This window comes from Gigantopelta aegis, chromosome 6 (assembly GCF_016097555.1).
Source record: "Gigantopelta aegis isolate Gae_Host chromosome 6, Gae_host_genome, whole genome shotgun sequence".
Taxonomy (NCBI): Eukaryota; Metazoa; Mollusca; class Gastropoda; order Neomphalida; family Peltospiridae; genus Gigantopelta; species Gigantopelta aegis.
The window spans coordinates 2,599,513-2,614,346 of NC_054704.1; the positions used below are offsets into that span (position 1 = coordinate 2,599,513).

General features: G+C 39.0%; 1 protein-coding gene across 1 annotated transcript in view; it reads right to left on the reverse strand.

Annotated features, from left to right (window-relative positions):
* The window catches only part of LOC121376523 (cholinesterase-like), a 37,615-nt gene extending 23,598 nt beyond the window's left edge, over positions 1 to 14,017 (reverse strand). The window contains exons 1-2 of the mRNA XM_041504418.1: positions 13,811 to 14,017; positions 12,731 to 12,886 (exon numbers count right to left, since the gene is read on the reverse strand). Of these exons, the coding sequence (XP_041360352.1) occupies positions 12,731 to 12,886; positions 13,811 to 14,017 (363 nt within the window). The remainder of the gene's footprint in view (positions 1 to 12,730; positions 12,887 to 13,810) is intronic.
* Positions 14,018 to 14,834: the final 817 nt, after the last annotated feature.

Genomic DNA, 14,834 nt, shown 5'->3' on the forward strand with positions numbered 1-14,834 from the left:
TTAATGATTGATGCTGAATTGGGCAATCTCATGGACATTATTGCGTCTGATGGAAACACTGTAGCACAAGCCACATAATTCCCATCCCGTGATCCGTCTGTGTAAACAGGAATGTAATCACACTACCGCTCTTGGATTTCCATGAAATGTTGTTTATAAATAACTGCATCTGTGCGATTTTATTTTAGATGCACTAGATCGAATACAACTTTTGGTGGTTTGATACACCAAGGTGGCAAAATTAAATATGAAGACGTTTCCAAAATGTCTGTTAATCAATGTTAGAAACTGATAAAAACTGCTTAATGCGAAGACCAGATGTTCGAATCTCATTCGGTGTCGCATCAAATAACTTCATATATTTTCTATCAAACACCGCATTGTGTACAGAATGTTTTGGCATTGATTTAATCTTTGTAGCATACTGCAGAGAAAGCTTTGCACGTCTACCACCCAAACTAGGTTCGTGTGCATCGACGTACAAGCTGTCCACAGGATATGTTTTGAAAGCAACAAAGCCTAAGTCCCTGGTTATGTATAGGATCTAGCATTTGCAAGTAAGATTTACGTGCTGACCCATACACAATGCACCCATAATCAAGCTTAGACCGAAATAAAGATCTATAAAGTCGGAGCATAACCTTTCGATCTGCTCGAGCAAGATATTGAGGGCCTTTAAGCCCTTCTTTTTCACATACTGTAAATGAGGAACAAAAGATAGCCTCCTATCAAAAATAACCCCCAGAAATTTGGTCTCCTCCACAACTGGAACCGGAGTTTTGTCCAGAAACAGCTGAGGATCTAAATGGTGACCTGTTTTCTGGCAGACGGTTTTTGACTTTGAGAATCGAAATCCATTGTCAGTTGCCCATTGTTGAAGTTTGTTCAAACAAAGCTGCAACTGACGTTCAATGATACTCATACTGGACGACCTGTAGCAAATCTGAAAATCGTCGACATATAAAGTTATCAACGCCAGGTTTTAAACACTGGGTGATGCTGTTAATTTTCACGGAAAATAAAGTTACTAACAGGATACTACCTTGTGGCACACCCATCTCTTGGGAGTGGGAATCGGATAACGTAGATCCCACTCGTACCTTGAAAGACCTATTCTGTAAGAAATTTGAGATAAAGTCAGGCATACGGCCTCTTAGGCCCATGCCATGGAGGTCTTTCAAAATCCCATACTTCCACGTGGTATCATAAGCTTTCTCGAGGTAAAAAAATACCGATACCAAATGCTGGTTATGGATAAAAGCATCCCTACAAAACTTTTCAAATCTAGCAAGATGATCGACCGTGCTACGTCTACGCCTGAACCCACATTGCACGTTAGTAAGCAATTTGTGGGACTCAAGATACCAGACAAGTCTATGGTTGATCATTCTTTCCATGGTTTTACAAATGCAACTTAGGAATAGGAATGACAATGGCTTTTCTCCAGTCAGAAGGAAAGTCACCAGAAATCCAGATTTTGTTAAAGATATTGAATAGATGATTCAGGTGGTTTAAGAGTTGATAATGTATTTCATCTGGTCCTACCGAAGTACCATGGGCTCTACGTGGAGTGTCCTGCAACTCCTCCAAAGAAAGAAGAAGAGTTATGAGAGAAATTGTTTGCCAAAGCATTGGCAATGTCACGTCACATCCGTGTCATTAACAGACAAATGGCGAACTGTATTACTGGATTTGTTTCCCTTGATTTTACGTATCCTATTCCAGACAGATTTCACAGATGTTTGAGAACTCAACATGGAGACATAATTTCTCCAAGATGATTTTTTACTCTGACTGATAGCTTTACGAGCCTTTGCGTGAGCAATACGATAATTATTCAAGTTATCCCCGGTAGGTTCTCGTTTGAACCTCTCGCGAGTCCTGTTTCGCTCTTTGATTGCATCTTTGCATGCCTCATTGAACCATGGTTTATTGAAAAGCTTCGGTACTGCCGAATGAATGAATGAATGTTTAACGACACCCCAGCACGAAAAATACATCGACTATTGGGTGTCAAACTGTGGTTAATGCAAACAAAAATAATGTGATGATCAACATCAATACAAAAATTCAAGATTTAAATAAAAACAGTGTAAAGAACTGTGCAAAAATACAAATATCACAGATAGATACTGACGTTTACTCAAAATTTCAATTTGTGCTGTATTGGCCATTCTCAGAGAGAATGTTGCACCCCTGCACCACGGTGAGGTTACAGCACGCGTAGGGGCGGTACTGCCGAAGTCTTAGGATCAGTTTCCTCTGCAATATCCTTCAAGATGGAGGTGAACAAAGACATGGGATCATCGGCACCAGTCATGGCAGTTTGTTGCAGTCGAGTTGCATCGATGCGGAAATTGATCCCAGTTTGCCCCTGTCAACCTCCATCGCTGAACCCTTTCAAGTGATGGAGGCCCATCATTCTCCAAAATAATTGAAAGTGGTCACTACCACAAGGGTCTGGACAAACTTTCCAGGAGAAATCAAGACAAAGTGACGGACTACAAAAGGGTTAAATCAATGGATGTGAAAGAAGCACTTGCTGGATGAAAGTATGTATGACTTTTATCATGAAGTAATATTAAGTCATTTTTGAGAATTAAGTCTTCGAATTGTTTACCTCTAGTATTTATGTCATCACATCCACACAAAGTGTGGTGAGCATTAAAATCTCCCCATGATAATAAAGGGAGTAGGGAGTTGATCAAGAAGACCTTGAAAGTCCCTGGTGTTAACATTTTAATTGTTTCGAGGGAGTAAGTAAACTGAACAGAGTTATAGTTTTATGAACCGTGACCTTTACAGCCACAGTTTGTAAATTTGACTTTAATATGACTTCACTCTGGGGAATGTTTTCATTTACAATAATGGAAACACCCCCAGACGCTCTATTTTCAGTTTCTTGACATTTATGGTATAGATTAAATTCTCTGATGTTAATACTGTCAGTATCCTTCAGGAAGGTTTCCTGAAGACACATTGCAAGAGGATTATACTTTTGAATTAGAAGACTTAATTCATCAAAATTGGGCCAACGCCCACGACAGTTCCACTGGATAACTTTATTTTCCATCGAGAGGAAGTATGGGTTTTATCTTTGGCTTTGTTGGTGGTCTTTGTGATCGGCAGCCCTTGCGCGTGCTGTAACCTCATCGTGGTGCAGGGGTGTAACATTCTCTTTGAGAATGGCCAATACAGCACAACTCCCCTTGTGGGGCACCTTGCTGGCCGTGAGGTGCATCCCGTAATGCTGGATGATGGGATCCTGGTGGTTGAGTTGGGGACGTATCTGCGGGTATGGGTGGTCAGGGAGGCCCGACCTGATTAATCGGCTGGTCATGCCAAGCTCTAGAGCAATTAACTTTTGTTTTGTTTTTATAGTCAAGAACAAACATTGTTTGATATACCTTTTGTATTTATTGCTCTTGGGCGGTGGCTAGGGTCAATTGGGTGATTTATTTGTATTTATTGCCCAAGTATGTATCCCTGGCATGGCTGCCTGCTGGTTATCCGCAGCACCATGTCCCCTCGTTGGACTCCGTGGTGGGTGGGGGCATGGTTGATGAATCAGTTGATCTTTTAATATGGCTAAAAATATGTCATTACCTTTTGATGGGGCCCTTAAACGGGTCCACACGGGTCCACACCGGATAAAGAGTCTATGACTGAATTTCTGTTAAAACCTGGCCAAGGTTCCTTGTTATAGGATCTGATGACGAGGCCTTGCGGAAATTATCTCCATTCGCAATTGACAAAGGATTGCAAGGTTTAGCTGGAGAGCTTAAAACCATTACAAAATTGCGGAATGGCTCTTTGTTAGTGGAATGCACTACTGAGAGTCATTCAAACAATCTTCTGAAATCTAAACTGTTATGTAACATACCAATTAAAGTTACACCCCATTCCTCCTTGAATTCATCAACGGGAGTGATTAGGTCTAGAGACTTGGAGGGAGTACGTGAGGATGAGATTTGTGAAAATTTCGCCTCACAAGGTGTTGTGTTGGTTAAACGGATCAGTATTCGTCGGAATAATGAACTTGTTCCGACGAATACTTTAATCTTGACCTTCAACTTACCAACTCTTCCAAATTCGGTAAAGGCAGGGTATTTAAATATACCTGTTGTACCTTACATACCCAATCCCTTGAGATGTTTTAAATGTCAAAAGTTTGGCCATGGGCAAAATACTTGTCGTAGCAGATTGACATGTGCTCGTTGTGGTCAATTTGATCATGACAGCAAGGCATGTCAAAATGATATGGCATATACCAACTGCAAGGGCCAGCATTTTGCTTACTCGCGTGAGTGTCCTAGGTGGAAAATGGAAAAGCAAGTACAACAGGTAAAAGTAGAAAAATACCTGTCCTTTTATGAGGCAAGAAAACTTGTAGAGACTTCAACACCTGTAGTGGCAGGTAAATCTTATGCCACTGCAGTTAAGGTTTCTACAACCATTGTTGCCATTCAGACCGAATTAACTTGGCCTAATGGGGAGGATAGATACAGAAAGATTTCAGATATTGCAAAAGCAAAAAAACAAGCTACAAAAGCTGTTCAAAAGCAACCTGCTAAATCTGTACAGGTGTCTTCGGATTCCAAAAATCCATCAAAAGGTTTAACTAGGGAGCCGGGTCCTAGTAAACCTACGTCAGGAAAGGACACGAACACTCAGCATCGATTGAAGAAGTTTGAAAAACAACTGATTCCCTTGGACAATCCTTATGAATCTTTGGCTGATCTGGATGATGAGATGGATGTATCATCTTATGATCATCCACCTTCAAAAAAATCACCAAAGAAAAAGATTACCCCCATACGTCCTCCCAATGACAGTGGAACTGCCGTGGGCTTAGGCCCATTTTTGATGAATTAAGTCTTTTAATTCAAAAACATAATCCTCTTGCAGTGTGTCTTCAGGAAACTTTCTTGAAGGACACTGATCATATTACCATGAGAGGATTTAACCTCTATCATAAATTTCAAGAAACTGAAAATAGAGCATCTGGGGGTGTTTCCATTCTTGTTAATGAAAACATTCCTCAGAGTATGGTAGCTTTAACTACAAATTTACAAGGTGTGGCTGTAAAGGTCACGGCTCATAAAACTATAACTCTGTGTTCAGTTTATTTACCTCCTTGAAACCATTTTAATTTTAATTCTAGAGATCTTCAAGATCTCATTATCCAGCTCCCTACCCCCTTTATTATTATGGGAGATTTTAATGGTCACCACTTTGTGGGGATGTGAGGATGTAAATATTAGAGGTAAACAATTAGAAGACTTAATTCTCAAAAATGACTTACTTTTATTCAATGATAAAAGTCATACATATTTTCATTCTGCAAGTGGTTCTTTCACTTCTATAGATTTAACTCCTTGTAGTCCATCACTTTTTCTTGATTTCTTCTGCAAGGTTCGTTCAGACCTTTATGGTAGTGACCACGTTCCCATTATTTTGAAGAATGATGGACCACCATCACTTGAAAGGTTTCAAAGGTGGAAGTTGGCGAAGGCAAATTGGGGTCAGTTTCAGTATCTGTACAGCACTCGTCTGCAACAATTTGCCATTACTGATGCTGATGATCCCATGTCTTTGTTCACTTCCATCTTGAAGGACATTGCAGATGAAACTATTCCTAAGACTTCGGCAGTGCCAAAGCGTTTCAATAAACCATGGTTTAATGTACGTGCAAAGATGCATTCAAAGAGCGACACAGGTTGCTTGAGCGGTTCAAACGTGAACCTACAGCAGACAACCTGTATGCATTTCGTATTGCTAGGGCTAAGGCTCGCAGAGAGATTAGACAGAGTAAGAAATCATCTTGGAGAACTTTTGTCTCCAAGTTGAATTCACAAACATCAATGAAATCTGTCTGGAATAGGATCCGTAAAATCAAAGGTAAAGAATCCAGTAATACAGTTCATCATTTGTCTGTCAATGATACGGATGTTACGTCTTATCGTGACATTGCCAATGCATTGGCAGATAACTTTTCTCATAATTCATCTTCTGCTTTCAGTACAGATGTTTTTACATCTGTCAGAACTAAAGCTGAAAAGCAGTCCATTAATTTTTCATCCGAAAATGCTGAAGTATACAACAGGCATTTTTCTATGGAGGAATTGCAGGATGCTCTTCGTTGAGCCCATGGTACTTCAGTAGGACCGGATGAAATTCATTATCAGTTATTGAAACATTTACCTGAATCATCTTTGATGGTTGTGTTGAATGTTTTTAATAACATCTGGATTTCTGGAGACTTTCCTTCCGATTGGAGGAAAGCTATTATTATTCCTATTCCCAAGCCTGGTAAGGATCCAACCAATCCTACAAGTTATCGCCCTATCGCTTTGACAAGTTGCATTTGTAAAACCATGGAACGCATGATCAATCGTAGACTCGTTTGGTATCTTGAATCTCACAAATTGCTTACTAACGTGCAATGTGGGTTCAGATCTAGACGTAGCACGGTTGATCATCTTGTTAGATTTGAAACGTTTTGTAGGGAAGCTTTCATCCATAATCAGCACTTTGTTTCAGTGTTTTTTGATTTGGAGAAAGCTTACGATACCACGTGGAAGTATGGGATTTTAAACGACCTCCATGGCATGGGCCTGAGAGATCGACTTTCTGTTTTTATTTCATAATTTTTAAGAGATAGATATTTTAAAGTCCGGGTGGGGTCGACTTTGTCCGACATTCATCCACAGGAGATGGGTGTACCTCAAGGTAGTATCCTGTCTGTAACTTTATTTTCTGTGAAAATTAACAGCATCACCCAGTGTTTAACTCCTGGTGTGGATTGCTCGTTATAAGTCGATGATTTTCAGATGAGTATCATTGAACGTAAGTTGCAGCTTTGTTTGAATAAACTTCATCAATGGGCAACAGACAATGGCTTTCGATTCTCAAAGGCAAAAACCGTGTGTATGCATATCTGCCAGAAAAGAGGTCTCCACTTAGACCCACAGTTGTTTTTGGACAAAAATCAAATTCCAGTTGTGGAGGAGACGAAATTTCTGGAGGTTATATTTGACAGGAAGCTATCTTTTGTGCCCCATCTTAAATATGTTAAAAAGAAGGGCTTAAAAGCTTTGAATATTTTAAAAGTTATTGGTAATACGGAATGGGGAGCAGACCGAAAGGTTATGCTCCGTCTGTATAGATCTCTAGTTAGATCAAAACTTGATTATGGATGCATTGTGTATGGGTCGGTACGCAAGTCGTACTTGCAGATGCTAGATCCTATACACAATCAGGGACTTAGCCTTTGTCTTGGTGCGTTTAGAACATCTCCTGTAGAGAGCTTGTACGTTGATGCACACGAACCTTGTTTGGGTGCTAGACGTGCGAAGCTTTCTCTGCAGTATGCTGCCAAGATTAAATATTTACCAAAACAGCCAGCACATGATGCGGTGTTTGACAACAAATATATGAAGTTGTTTGATGCAAGGCTAAATGCTATTCGTACATTTGGTTTTCGCATTAAGCGTTTTTTGTCGCTTTCCAACATTGATTTAACTGACACTTTGGAAACTCCTTCATATTTTGTTTTACCACCTTGGTGTCTTACACCACCTAAAATTATCTTTGATCTGGCGCATCTGAAGAAAGATCGCACAGATGCTGTTATTTATAAACAGTTTTTCATGGAAATTCAAGACAAGTACCGTGATTACCTTTCTGTATATACAGATGGATCACGGGATGGACATTCTGTGGCTTGTGCTACAGTTTTTCCATCAGGCACAATACTTTCCATGAGACTGCCTGACTCAGCATCGATTTTTAGTGCTGAAGTTTCGGCAGTCATTAAAGCCTTGGAAGAAATAAAGGATTCTAATGCATCCAAATTTATTATTTTTACTGACTGACTTTCGTGTCTCCAAGCTTTACGTAATATGAAGCTGGACCATCCCTTAATTGGGATGGTGATACGAAAGTGTTTTTTTTTATCTATTGCCAATAAAGACATTGTATTTTGTTGGGTACCCAGCCATGTTGGCATTAGGGGTAATGAAAAGGCAGATTCAGCTGCCAAGTCTGCTTTGGATTTGTCTCATGCCAGGGTTGGTGTACCTTATACTGGTTTTAAATATTGTATCAGCCAATTCATCTTTTCCGCTTGGCAACGTGATTAGGACGGTGAGGTTGCGAACAAGCTTCATGCTATCAAGCCAGTATTGGGAGAGTGGCAGTCCTCCTATAGTGCAGGAAGGATGAAATAGTCTTGTGTCGTGCCCGCATCGGTCACACTTACTTAACCCATTAATTTATCTTGAAGAAAGATCCTCCACCTCAGTGTGAGCACTGCCAGTGTCTTCTGACTGTGCGACACATTTTGGTGGAGTGTAAGCAGTTGTCAGCAACTCGAAAAGATATATTTGGACAAAGAAATGTGATGGAATCATTTCGATTCCATACAGAACTTTTATTGCAGTTTTGACGAGATACTGAATTTTATAGAATAAAATTTTAATTATATCTATCTGTGATATTTGTATTTTTACACAGTCCTTTACACTGTGTTTTGATGGAATCATTTCGATTCCATACAGAACTTTTATTGCAGTTTTGACGAGATACTGAATTTTATAGAATAAAATTTTAATTATATCTATCTGTGATATTTGTATTTTTACACAGTCCTTTACACTGTGTTTTTATTTACCTGTTGAATTTTTATATTGATGTTGATCATCACTTTAGTTTTGCATTAAGCATAGTTTGACACCCAATAGCCGATGTATTTTACGTGCTGGGGTGTCGTTAAACATTCATTCATTCATTCATTGTGATCGGCAGTGATCTGGAGATGAAAAGTCTATATTATCATGACCGATATCAGCCAAAGTTTCGTAGATATTGCTGATCGGGACCGAACGTAGTTCGATCTTTTTCAGCCTACCAAACAATATTTCTGTAGGTTTCTTTGGAGATTTTTTTGTGTCATTGTCTGTCTTAGGGAGACTAGTGCTCGACCTATTTATTGGATTTTAAAAATCCAATGGCACTTGTGTTTCAATTTCATTTTGCTGGGGTGCAATGTTTTGTTTTTGTACTGCTTTTTGCACCTTTTTTTGCGCCTTCTCAATATCGGACAGTTTTTTTGTACTTGGCTTCATCACAATGCCAGGTGAGGTCTGTGTTGACTGCAACACTTTTAGTGGCGACTTTGGCAGCAGCTGCAGTAGCCGACTGTAGGTGTTGCTGTCTCCACCAACCTGGCATCCGTATAGGAAAGTTATTTTGTACCTTCACCTGTTGAACCCTTTTTTCCAGCTTCCACCGCGGACACTCTCGCGAGTATGCACAGTGGTTGCCCTTGCAGTTGAGACAAAGTATATCGTTCTTACATGTCTTGCTGTCATGGTCAAATAGACCACAACGAGCACATGTAAGTTTTCCACGACATGTGTTCTGACCATGGCGAAACCTCCGGTATTTGAAGCAACGCAAAGGGTTTGGAATGAATGACTCAACAGGAATATTAAGGTAATCGGCTTTGACAGATTGAGGAAGGGTAGGGACGTTAAAGGTGAGGATACAAGTATTCGTCGGTAACAAATCATTGTTTCGACGAACCTTTATCCTCCTCACCCTGAGAACTTAAATTTCGACAGATTTCGTCTTCACTGACGCTTTCCAAATCTCTGCATCTGATTACTCCCTTTGACGAGTTGAGAGAGGTATGCGGAGTTATCTTAATCGGCACGTTACAAAAAACTATCGACTTGAGGAGGCAAGTTGAATGCTTGTCGGTTGAACATTCAACGGATTTTGGCTCACCAGCCAAGCCAACAATTGCCTTTTGAATGGCAAACGGGGATAACTTGTTCAAGGCCCCATCATCAGTAGAACTGATGACAAGAAACATTGGCCAATTTTGTGAAGAAATCAGTTTGGATTTCTTCACAGTATACTTTGATTTCATGGACTCCTCATCCGAAGACAAGAAGTCCGAAACTTCGGTGTGGACCCCAGCGTTCTGCCCGCGCTGGTCGGCACTGGTCGGCCTTGCCAGCACTCAGACATGCCCGACCACCACTAAGCTCAAGAAGTGCTTTTTCCGACCACCACTTTTATCACCAGACATTAAATAATTCTTTATTTTCACCACCAAACAGTTTAAAACAATTGTGACGTACTTTCCGCAACTTTAAACAAACACGCGTCATAACCGGCTATGCCTCGTGCGTTACATTTACTGTAGGATCTCAGATGGCTGCGAGTGACGCTGCAATCATCTGCTATTCCATGCGCATGCGCTGATCCAGCTGATATAAAACGACATGAAACGATCTCATGAACAAATAGGCCCGCTAGACAAGATCTATAGATCTAGTTTCTTTTTTTGTTTTTGATTATTGTTCTTTATTGTTTTAATACATGTATTTGGTTGAGCATATCTCGTAATAGGAGTTAGTCATAATTATTGCACAGTTTGTAAATTTAATTAATCAACGCGTTTGCTACGGTGCTTTAAAGACATTGGTGGATGTTTTCATGCAAAGAATACGGCGATGCCTGTGAAAAAATAATTGACATAATAACAGAGATTTCCTTTCACGGCTGCAGTGAAACTTTGGGCAAGGAAGAAAAATCGCAGACTTACTCACAGTTGAATAAATTGTGATTTCCCTGCCTTGCTGGCCATTGCAACATTATCTATCTTCACTGTCCTCTTGTCTTTGGAATGAATAGATTATTATAGCAAAATAAACAAATGCATCACAAATTATATCTTTTTTATTTCATTCAGCAGTGAAGCATAACAAACTATCAGCACACAAAATAAAACAAACAAACATATTATTTATAAGCAGGTTGATATCATATCATATCATATGGTGTTATTACAAGGATCAGAGGAAAATAGAAAACAATTACATTAAAAATCTGAAACAATTCACAAGATTTTAAACTGTATTAGGGGCCTTATGAGTTGCTCAGATCGCATCTGAGGGCCTGCATTAAAAAAAATCCTGGGGGAGGGCCCAGACCCCCGCCACATCCGCCTTTTGCTGCCAAATCCAGTGGGGGAAAACTTGAAAAGTCCCATCACAATTTGGTATTTGAAGTTTAGGTTTCTCTATATGAACCGGCCTCGGTGGCGTCGTGGTAGGCCATCGGTCTACAGGCTGGTAGGTACTGGGTTCGGATCCCAGTCGAGGCATGGGATTTTTAATCCAGATACCGACTCTAAACCCTGAGTGAGTGTTCCGCAAGGCTCAATGGGTAGGTGTAAACCACTTGCACCGACCAGTGATCCATAACTGGTTCAACAAAGGCCATGGTTTGTGCTATCCTGCCTGTGGCAAATAAAAGATCCCTTGCTGCTAATCGGAAGAGTAGCCCATATAGTGGCGACAGCGGGTTTCCTCTCAAAATCTGTGTGGTCCTTAACCATATGTCTGACGCCATATAACCGTAAATAAAATGTGTTGAGTGCGTCGTTAAATAAAACATTTCTTTCTTTTTCTTTCTCTATATGAAGAAATGATACAATACAATGATAATTGGTTAATGAATATTAGGCAGGAACTTAACATGCAGGGTTTGAATTACATTTGGAATTTAGATTATGTTGTCTATAGATGTTATATTATTATTATTATTAAAGAAAGAATATGCGACACAATATAGCAGGACAATTACAACATCCAAGGGATATTTTTACCAGCATTTATTAAACGAGTTCAAATTACAGTCTTACCTTAAATTATCAATAGATAAACGATATTTAAAGGACATATGCAGAATCAGAAGATGTGCTTATAAATTAAATATAGAATCTGGCCGATATCGTAACATCGAAAGATCAGAAAGAAAGTGTACAATTTGTAATACAAATGTTATAGAAGATGAATACCATTTTATAATGTAATGTCCACAATACAAAGATTTGGCAAATAAGTACATAAAAATGTATTATCACAGACGGCCAAGTGTTTTTCTATTTATACAGTTGTTAACTACAAGTAACAAAAAAGAACTTAATAACCTAGGAAAGTTATTTTTTTTTAGTTTCCCTAATTACTTTTAAGAAAACCATACTCACCATTTGTGTGCACATGTATATATTTATATATTGTATATATTGTATATATTGTACATATTGTATATATTGTACATATTGTACATATTGTATATATTGTATATATTGTACATATTGTACATATTGTATATATTGTACATATTGTATATATTGTACATATATTGTATATATATATTTGTTTTGTATTATGTTTTGTATATATGCTTATTAGTTGTAAAACTTAAAGCTAATAAAGAATCGAATTGAAGAACTGTTTCATTTGGGGAAAAAATGTACGCAATTTTATTTCATCTAGTAACACTGTGCCAAGTAGCCTTGTAATGGAAACCTGTATAACATGTACTCAAATTATGTGCGAAACTAGGGGAGTTGTTAAAACGTCCGGTTATATCGAAAATGAGCTATGAAAAGTACCATTTTCTTCAGTTAATACTTTGAGGTAGGGGTTGTAGTACTGATATTTATGGGTCATAGTTTGATTGATGTATTGCATATTGTGTTTTTAAATACAAACCGTAACATGGTCACCTATATAATTTTATTTGGTAAAGTACAACTTCAACCACTACGTATCGTCTACTACGAAATAAAGGAAGAAGGCGATAACACAATTCTAAACACAACACGGAAACCCAAAGGTATGTATTAATGCTTTATATATAGACTCACCCGAGGGACGTAGATGTTCAAATACAGACAGTCCTCGTCGTGGTAGTTGAAGCCTGGCACGTGTTCGATGACGTACTCCCAGTGGGTCTGAGGACAGGCTGGTGGTAGCTGTGTCGTGTTCAGAATGTCCGCCCAAGATTCAGGATCTTGGGGATTCTACAAGCAAAACATATTTTAAATTCCCCTTAACACAGACCGTAGGTATATTAAATTTTGCATATAATAATTAGGCCATGCTAATTGAAAAAACCTACAAAAAAAACCCCAAAAACCGACACATTGATATAGGCCCTAATGCCAATATATCCAGTGATTCCAACAATAGCGTCATTGCTGCGTAACCAAGTACTCTGAAAGTATCGTTTTCTTATCAGCAGATACTAACAAATAAAAGATACAAATAAGTACTTTTTAATTGTGTTTTGTTGCCTTGTCTGCCTATGAGGGGGCCCATTACAATATTTCTCGTTCCAACCAGTGCTCCACAACTCGTGTAAAAATGCCGCTTTATGTACTTTCTTGTATGTGGGATGGTGTATATAAATCATTTCTTTCTGCTACTCGAAATGTGTAGCCTGTGGTCTCTCACTATCAGCGGGATCCTTAACATACGTCCGACGCAAATATAACCCTAAAACCTGTGTCAAGTGACTTGTTAAATAACGCATTTCTTTATTTGCCGTCTTATTTTGAGGCAAGTGCGCCTGAAGTGCTAAGATCGTAGAATTGAACATCCTTGCCACAACCAGTGTCACACGACTGCTAGATCAAAGGTCATGGTATGCCCAACCCTGTTTATAAAATGCGCATCTCTTGTTGCTATTGGAAATATGTAGTGGGTTTCCTCTAAAAACGACGTATCAGAACTACAAAATATTTTGCATCCAATAGCCGGTTATTAATTAATCAATGTACTCTAATACTGTCGTTAAAGAAAATAAACTTTAATTTTGTTAGGCCCTCTTTTGAAAATGTGCCATTCGAACACAGCTGTAAGTCTAGCTAAATATTCTTTTTTTTGAAGTTTCGGAGCAGCCTACCTTCGTAAAAATATTTTTCTTCCATCATTAAAATTCTTACCTCGAATCTGAGGTTGCCCGTGGGAGGAGCGGCGTACGGTATCCCCAGGAATCTCTCCACTGTTATGTTGTCTAATACCGAGTGCACGTAACCTCGGACATTTCCGTAAACAGTTTCCCGAACTACGAACTCTGTCGAATCACACAGGACGATAGATCCCGTTAACCAAACACAAAGTACCAAGCTCACAGATGCATGTAAAACCATTTCTAAGTCGGATGTGGCTTCTAGCTGCCAACTGTTTGCGGGTTATTGGCTTGTGTACAAATATGCAGAGCGTCAACAGCAGGGGAGCCTAGTTCCACAAACCTCATTTGTGTTGATGGAAATTATTCGGTATTTATGTAAATCAAGCACAGCACGAGCTGCCAGAGAGAGAGCTGCACTGTTTACCGTTACGTTTCATCTAATTCAAACTATTTTATTCGTTCTAGGGTTGATAACCGCGTAACAATGAGTGGCGCATTACACGTATATAACAGAAAAATGGCACACATGTATCACAAATCTAATTATACTGATGGAAAGAAATAAGGGAACATATAAATAGTAACATCAAATATTGATTACAACCAAAACCCTCATCCACAGCATCAGGAAGTTAACTGTGTTACTGGCAATCAATACCACTCTACCGCTCTAGAAGTGAATTAGATTGTGTCTGCAATACCATGTATTCCCTTATTTCTTTCCATCAGATCATTATGCATGCATGTACATAGCTGATAGTTATTTATTTACCTCTTGTTGACAGAGTAGCCAAACATATTATTAGGGCGGCACGAAATGTACTGCACCTTATCCAAAAAGTTATCAATGCACCAATAGGGTCAAACCTCGATAAAAGTCAGTAAAATGTCACCAAGTGCTAGAAAATTTGTGTTTATTGCCAAATTTAGCTAGTTACTAATAGAGTTCACCTCAGTCAGCCTGCAGGGGGTTATTATTACAGAGTACATCTCTTTGATTCTTAAATCATTATTAAATGTACATATAAAAATATAATGGAATTCATCTTCAACTG